At 56.2% G+C, this 8,249-nt stretch overlaps 1 protein-coding gene across 1 annotated transcript; it reads right to left on the reverse strand.

The window, feature by feature from the left end:
- Positions 1–958: 958 nt before the first annotated feature.
- On the reverse strand, positions 959–8,158 carry ATP6AP1 (ATPase H+ transporting accessory protein 1). The gene is made up of 10 exons (XM_045790709.2): positions 7,970–8,158; positions 7,589–7,715; positions 5,175–5,249; positions 4,705–4,898; positions 4,141–4,181; positions 3,228–3,313; positions 2,545–2,783; positions 1,873–1,920; positions 1,554–1,785; positions 959–1,316 (listed from the first exon to the last, which is right to left on the reverse strand). The coding sequence occupies exons 1-10, from the start codon at positions 8,110–8,112 to the stop codon at positions 1,107–1,109; spliced, it is 1,395 nt and encodes a 464-aa protein (XP_045646665.1). The 5' UTR covers positions 8,113–8,158; the 3' UTR covers positions 959–1,106.
- Positions 8,159–8,249: the final 91 nt, after the last annotated feature.

Below are 8,249 nucleotides of genomic sequence, written 5' to 3' on the forward strand. Positions count from 1 at the left end.
GGATCCGGGCCCCAGCACCAGTGCGGTTCCGCTGGCGGCGCCGCCCGCCGAGGGCCCTGAGAGGACCGGAGAGGGGCGGGGCGGGCGGGGCGGCCTGTGGCCGGTGCTGCGGCCCGCGGGGGATCCGTGCGCGGGAGCCGCGCGCGACCCGCCCGCCCCGCCCCCCAGGAGGCCGGGCGCGGCGGGCGCGCGCCGCTGCGGAAGCCGGGGCGGCCCCCTAGGGATGGGAAGCCAGCTATTGTCACCATGGTCTCCCTCCACCCCCAGGCACTGGCCGCCCCGCCCTTCCCGCGCGCGCCGCAGTCCCTCCGTACCCTCGCCAGTTAGGGGTCCAGCTTGCTGAAGACCCTCTGGCTTTCCCTTTGGCCTGGCTCTGCTACAGCTACATCCGGGCGCCTCCTCCCGCAGCCCTTAGCCAAGCGCATCCCCTCGTGCCCAATACAGAAATGAGTGACAAGAGTCCTAAGCATGGCAACCTGTCTTTATTTTATTAGGAAGGAAACCACCGAGAAACCCAGGCTCCTGCCAGGCACCCGGCCGGAACATGCCAGAAAACCAATGATCACACTCAGGTCAGCTGCTATGGAGGTCCCTTCCTTTTCAGGCCACACAGATAAACCCCAGTGTACTGCTTATTATTAGCACAACATCACCAAAAGACAATGACATCAGCCAAGCTGGACAGTTAAATAGTACTTCCACACCCCCCAAATTCAGGAAACCTCCAGCTTCTAGCTGCTACAGGGAGCCCCATAAAGCCTGGGAAGGGAGCATTTGCTACACAAAAGCACTATAAACAGCAAGGGGTGAAGATGCACAGATGAGAATAAATAAGGGGGGGGGCCTAGAACTCATGTCCTCTCCCCCCTACAATGACTGGGCCTGGGATTTGTCTACTATCTATGAAGAATATGTACACCCTGTTGGTAGAGATGGGGGGGTTGGGGAGCCCCTCAGTGGGTTGAACAGGGAACAAGACAGGCTGAGGGGAAGTGGGGGTTCATGCTATGGTAGGAAGAGGGGAAGCCCTTCAGTCCAGTGTGCCTCAAGGTGGGACAGCAACAACCTGGACACCATCACGCCTGCAACCCCCCACAGGAACAGGGTCACACAATCTGGGTCAAAGAGATGGTGGGGCCCTTGTGGTCATCAAAGCGGTCCATGGTCTTGAGACTGAGGATCATGTGTAAGCCATAGGTGAAGATGAACAGCATGAACAGGGAAGTGAGCAGCCCCATCCAGATGCCCGGGGAGAAGAAGCCCGCACAGTCGCTGGCGTAGGAGAACTGCTCGCCGGTCACGTTGAAGGCTTGAATCTGGCAGGGGACACAAAGGACCGTGTGGCCCCACACAGAGGGAGACCCAGTGAGGACTGGGGTTCCCAAGTTAGTGGGCAGTCCAAATCTCATGGGATGGGAGCACTATGGGAGGACTCTCATCTACATTCCCATTCCCCGTTCCCAAGCCCAAGCGCAGACCCAGAGATGCTGAGACTCATCAAGTCTCTGCTCCCTCCCTCTGCCTCTTTCCAGTCTGGACCCCACACTCCCTACCTGGAAGTCCTGAAGAGTCATCTGCCAGAGAGAGGGCTGCAAGTGGGGCACGAGGAGATTGCCATTCTTGCTAAGACTGCTGACATACTCGCAGTGAAAGGAATAGACGCTGGGCCCCGTGACCTGGGAGGCATTGAAGTAAGCGACAGAGCCGTTGCTGTGGATTTCGAGGCGCTCCATGGTAAACCAGTGCCGGGCAGACACTGGGTAGAAGCCGTTGGCCAGAATGAACCTGAGAGAGGCCATGAGGGGTGTCAGGCAGCTGGGAAGGCTGGAGCCATGCCAGCCTGCCCACATGTCAACCATCCCTCAGACTCACCTGAATGTCACTGTGGTACCAAAGAGTTGTTCGTAGGTCAGCGAAAGCCTGCAGGACCAGAGTAAGAGGTGAGCTGTCAGGCTCTGGGAGGGCCTTTAGCATCTAGCAGTAGAGCAAGTTCCTCAGGTCTACTCTACCTACACTGACCCAGGACCTCACAGCCACCTGAAGAGGCAGTGTCCCCACCTGACAAATGGGAAAACTGAGGCCCTATCACATCTAGGTCAGAAACCAGCACCCAGGTTCCCCACCTCCAGATAAAAGCACTTTCTTCCAGTTTCCCTGAGCCCACTGGCCCTCCTTTCAGTTCCCCCTTGGGGTTGCTGAGATGTGTAGATTGGACTCTGGGGATAAAGGTGGTCTCTCTCGCCACACAGGAAGCGTACAGAAGCCCTCGAACTCACTCAGGCCTGGTAGACACCCTTGGGCAGTCACCCTGAGGCTGTTCAAGGGTAGGGAGGGGGAGAGGAGTGTCAGGTTCCCCAGTGATTGAGAAGTGTTAACAACCAAGGTTCCAGGCAAGGACTAGAAGACATGGAGAGGCAAAACTCTGAGCAAGCCCCATCTCAAGAGCCCTCCACCAGCCCCACCCCACAATCCCACCTGCTTCCCACACTGAACAACACCCCCCAACACACACACCCACCTGCAATGACAGGTACTTGCCCTTACCTGGCAAAGGAGTCATTCCAGAAGGAGCCAGTCAGGTTCAGCTCCTGAACCCCAAAGGTGAGGGAGGTCAGGTCCTCCCAATGGTCCTTGTATGCCACCGAGAAGTTTTGCGCCCAGAACAGGATCCGGGGAGCAGTGTCATTGTAACTCACAGGGGGATGGACCACAGCTGACACCGACTGTTTTTGCAGGAGCTGGCGACCTAGCCCCCCAGCCACCATGGCCACATCACGGGCCACCTGCAAAAACAACCCACAAGCCTTCTCCCAGCGGCCCTGAGAGCATGGCCCAGAATCAAGTGACCTGCCCTCACTGTCCCCACCGGGAATCCTCTCCAGCATCTGTAGTTCTACTGGTCATATTCAGAGGCCCTTCCTCCTGGAAGCTTTTCCTGGCTGACCCCTAAGCCCTTGAGAACTTCCTAGTCTCTCCAAATCAGGAACACTTGGGACATATTGTCCGAGTATGCCAGCCCATAAGGACCCCTGGGCAAGATGGAAAGCTGTAGCCTAGACGGAGGAAGCATGACTTTCTGGTTCATCCTCACCACCCCCCCCACAGGCCCAGGGAAGAAACCAGCCCCCCTAAGGCACTCCACTCAGAGCCACACACCCTCCAGGCCCACTCATCATGTGGCCTCTGCCCGCACCTCCCCGAGCCCTGCCGAAGGGTACATTACATACCCTGGAAGGGCGCACCGCTGTGAGGGCTGCTGTGTATGGGACATCTTCAGACTTGAGTGTGCTCAGCACCTGCCCAATGACCTCATCTGAGGAGCAATGGGGAGAGCAGAGAACCAGGTCATAGGCACCTACTTAGAATAACACCCCAACGCCTGCTACAAACCATCTGACCATCCCACGGCAAAAGACAGCAGACATGAGGCTGTGCCTTTCCATGTGCCACATTTGTGGCCTCTCTTGATGGTGTTCAGTGGGATCACCTCGTTGAGGTAGGGACCACCAGATGTCTGTACTGTGAAGTCTCCGACCCCTGGTAACTGACATGTCCTCTGTGGTGGGACACTGAGACCTTCGCAGAGCTGGCTCCCATCCACCTTCACTAGTGTTTTCAGTTTCCATCCAAGATCCCTAAGAGCAGCTGCTTCTTACCCCACCCACCTCCAGCCTCCCCCAGGACACCTACGGCCTCAGCAGTTGGCTCCCTAATGCCAAGCCCTAACTAAATTAAACGAGAAAAGACATAGATATCTAGAAAACTCCAAACTCACTTATAGGTCTTCAATGACCTTTCCATGGGGAATGACTGTTCTTTATAGCAGAAAAGAAGTCCTTAGCACTGTTTTGAAACGTTGCTGGTCTATTAAACCCAAAATTCTAAGATTCGCACTGTTGGAGTGAAGACTAACTCCATGGGCTCTCACATGGAAGGCCCCTAGTTGTCCCAACACCTCTGCCCAGCTGAAGAGGGGTGAGGCCTGGGGGGGTCCACATTTTTCTGCTCAGCTGCCTGTTGTTCTGAGAAGCAGGAGGGCCACCCTGGGAATGAAGAGGGACTTGGGAGCTTCGAGGCAGCTCTCTGCAGCCAAGGGCTGAATGAGGTTAGAAAACGTGTGCCCTCCCTAACCCCACTCACCATTGCCTGTGAGCACTTCCCTCGGTGCCATCAGACCTGAGCTATGGGAGAGAGGCAGAGCATTAGAGGCACTGCAATCTGAACAGCTCCCCACCACCTCGGGACACCTCCCCTTTACTCCTCCAGCATGCCCTCCACTCCAGGCCACCGTCCTTCCCTACTAGCCCCATTCAAGTAGCACACTCTAGCTGGGGGCTCTGGAAGGCATGCTCACTCCTCCTTCTGCACCTTTGCTGACTACATGGCCCTGCCCTTGCCCATTCTGCCCCACCTTCACAGTCCCACTCAAGGCCCTGCCAGCTACTCCATGAACGTGTCCTGGCTAGGGAAGTTAGCTCCCCACCAGCAGGACCCAGGTCTGCCTCATCCCTGGAGGCCCAACAGGCCTCACTCAGTGCTGGGCACTAACTCCTGAGTCACAGCTGACCAGAGGCCCTTCCTGCCTCTTCTGGACATACAAGGCACCTTCTGATACGGCTTCAAGGTACTGAATAGGAGGACTGTTGTCTTTGGCTACCAAGCCCAGAGCCTTGCCACTCTCTGGGCTCCGAGGCTGGGACATACCTGGAAGTGTAGGGCAGGCGGATAAGCAGCAAGGCCGGGAGGCTGGCATTGAGTTTCAGCTCCCGCAGGGTGGCCAGGTCCACATGCAGGGGGCTAGCCCCGAGCTTCTCTTGTAGGTAAGTGGTCAGAGTGCTGACGGCATACCAGTCGACAGCAGGAAGCACCAGAGAGGAAGGGGCCAGGTCCAGGGCATTCTGGGAGCCAGAGAGAGGCAGAAAGATGAGTTAGCAAGGGACCAGTGGGCCTGGGCCAGCCCCCAAACCTCTCTGGCAGCCCTCTCTGACAAGGTGCACCCACACCCACACCTGGGTCTTATTCAAGGTCAGAAAGAAAACACCCCACATTCCTGGCCCCTGACATCTCAGGCCTTTCTATCCCGAAAGCCAGCACCTCTGGTTCCTAAGGGGACAGTATTGGGCAAGGAAGTGCAGGACAGCCCCCATGGTCCTTGGCTGAGAGAGGACTCTTACCTCCAGGTTAGAAAAGGCGCTATCCTGCTTGTTTCCAAACACACCACCATATGCTGTGAAGTCCTCAATGCTCAGCTAGTAAGGAAGCAGAGAAGACGCCTCAGAAGCTGGGCCAGGGCAGGGGCATTTGCAGAGACAACAAAATCTCATTTACAATCGGATATGGTCTGGTTCAAAAGAGTGAACAAAGGCACGTTTGGGGGTAGGAAGTGGAAGAATGGAAGGTTCTCTTTTTTTCTTTCAGCACCCTCCTGGTAGGCTGAGAAAACATGGAAGGTGGTCATGGGGTTGGGAGGAAATCTGAGGGCAGCTGACTTGTGGTAACCTCAGGATTAAGAGTCAGCCACCTGCCTTGAGATGAGGAACTGGGTAGGGAATAGGGAAGCTGGGGGAGGGGTTAGGGGGCAACGAGGAGCATTTACTGCAGCTCCCCCCCTTCCCCAGTGCGGAAGTCAGAGAAAAGGAGAACCTGCATGCCAGCTGCAGCGGCTAGCACCGGCTATGTCCAGTCTGGACAAGACTCTTTTTAAAAGAGGGCAAGAAGTTCCTCCCCTGCCTGCTTTTTGTAGAAGGTGGAAGAGAGGTGAAGATGTTGGAATATGCCGGAGAAAGCACTGAGAGCTCTTCTGAGCACTCCAGACCACAGTAACCATGACTGCATCACTCTTGCTCTGAAACCTAGAGATGTCCTTCAACCCCTGCCCCTCCACCCAGACTCCCAGCTTCCTCTGGTTTTTCCCAGTTAGGCCCAGAAGCAATCTTAATCAGTTTCCCTAACCTTATTCTGTTTAGTATACACACTTGCCCAGCCTCCTCTCCCTTCTAGACAGAAATCCTAACCCTGTTTGGCTGCCTGGGCTCTCATTCTGAAAGCCCAGGAACCACAGCTATGTCCTCTCGGTACTCCTTGCTCAAAACTGCCCAACGCTTCCTGCCACATTTAGACTGCAACTACCCTGTTCCCCACCCCCCTTATCCCCTGGCTACCTGGCTAACCATCTCCTACCCCTTTCTCTCCCGCACTACACTCCAGCCACACCAGCTCTTTCAAGGGCTCACCAAGAGCACTCCTTGCCCAGGGCCTTTGCACCTACTGTTCCCTCTGCCAGGAACGTTCTTTTACCTATACCCACATGGTCCCTTCCTCCATTTAGGTATCTGCCCAGATATCCCTCCTCAGTGAGCCCTTGCCTCATCACCCTTAACTTAAACAGCATTGCCAATCATTCTGTTCCCTTGGCCTGCTTCCTTCTTCTCTTGAGAAGTATAGCATTGATATTATATCACGCGCCAATTTAGCATTTACCTGTTGCCCTCACAAGAATGTCAGCTTCTTCCAGATAAGGGCTTGGGTTATTCTGCTCACTGCTATGTCCCCAACACTTGATACCTGGTACATACTGCCCAGTCCACATTTGGCAAATGAATGAATGGATGAATGCCATAAGGAAACCTCGGATAGATGTTTTACAAGGATTATAAGAATTGCTCCTCAGAGTCTTCTGATATAGGTGGTATCTTTATTTTACAGATGAGGAGACTGGCATTCACAGATGATCTCACACATCCAAAGGCTGGTAAGTCGTAGAACGAGAACTGAGTTCCAGTCTAACTACATTATTTACCACCTCCTGGAAGGACTACAGGCCAACATAACCATCACTATCTGCCCACACAGCAACAGAGCAAGACCATAAGGGGAATGAGCCACACAGGCCACCACTGAGGAAGGAATAAGCAGAGGCTCGATAACCTCTCAAACACCAATTCTACACTGCCGTAGAATCTCCTTGTGGTCCATATGCCTGCTTTGGAGGCAGAGACCTGCGTGGCAGGGAAACTGTGCCAGAGCACAAGTGGGGGGGTTGTCTGACAGAGTCAGGCTGGAATCGACTGTGGTGTGCATAAACCACAGAACATCGGCCAATGGTTGCACCTCTACCAGCCTTAGTTTCCCCAGCAGTAAAACTAAGATGACATCAGCTTAACACAGTGCATATAAAGCACTCAATAAATGATCATTTTTCGATTATCTCTATTATGATCATTATAGTTAGAATCACAACTCTGTCACCCATTAGCTCTGTGACCGTAGGCCAGTCATTCACCGTCCTTGGACGTAAGTCTTCCCATCTGTAAAGAGGGCTGATAATCCCCACCACACAGAGTAGCTCAGGTAGGTGCTTGGTACTCGGTAGACCCGGCTTCAACCCAATCAAATCAGTGCCATTTCAAGGCCCTCACCGTTCCCACTGAACCGTCTCCTGCAGGCCTTCCCAAGAGAGGAGCCACACAGCCCTACAGTCGGGACAAGGTCACTGAAGCTTCCCATGGGGAATCGGCCTCAGTGTGCTGGGGGGAGCGGCCTGACTTCTTCCCGATGACTGAGGGAGAGAGGGCTGGGGCGAGCGCACCTTGTCCTGCAGGAACAGCAGCACATTCCGGGGGCCCAGTTCCAGGGCGGGGTCTAAGTACGTAGAGAGCTGCATGTCGCTGGTGATGTGGCCCTCGTGGGTGCTGGCCGCAGGACCCCACAAGCCCCTGGCAGGGGACAGAAGAGGTGCTGTCAGGTGGGGGAGCATGGCTTGGGATCGGAAGCTCATGGGCTCCCATCGTGATGCGTGGGGCCCCGAGTCCTGACCCGGCTGGCTCACTACGGGCCGCCGAGGAAGGGACAGTTCCCCTCTGCCCCCCTCGGCCGCCGCTCGTTGAGGACAGCCCTGGGACCGGGAGAGGGCACCTCAGCCGCCCCGGCGCGCAGCGCAACCTGCCCCGGCCCCGCCCGCCACGCTCACCGGTCACTCGACCACAGCACCAGCGGCACCTGCTGCTCCGCCGCCGCCACCGCCATGAGCAACAGCGGCAGCCACCGCATCTGCCAGAGCGCTGGGGCCTGCCGCGTCCTTGCCTGCACCCGAGCCACCGCCGTCGCCGCCATCACAGCCTCGGCCGCCGCTGCCTCGGCCGCCGCTGCCGCGGCAGATCAGGTGACCGTCGCCCCCTCCCCCCGCCCGAGATCCGCCCCGCGCCACCATTGGCTCGGGTGCAGGCCTGCTCGCCAAATCCGCAGATGAC

Source organism: Ursus americanus, chromosome X (assembly GCF_024610735.1).
Source record: "Ursus americanus isolate L20-20 chromosome X, mUrsAme1.1.p, whole genome shotgun sequence".
NCBI lineage: Eukaryota > Metazoa > Chordata > Mammalia > Carnivora > Ursidae > Ursus > Ursus americanus.

Coding starts and splice junctions, on each gene's coding strand:
- ATP6AP1 (XM_045790709.2), bottom strand. CDS start 8,112: ATGGCGGCGACGGCGGTGGCTCGGGTGCAGGCAAGGACGCGGCAGGCC. Junction 4,899..5,174: donor GCGCCTTTTCTAACCTGGAG/GTAAGAGTCCTC, acceptor TCTGGCTCCCAG/AATGCCCTGGACCTGGCCCC. Junction 3,314..4,140: donor GGAAGTGCTCACAGGCAATG/GTGAGTGGGGTT, acceptor ATTGCTCCTCAG/ATGAGGTCATTGGGCAGGTG.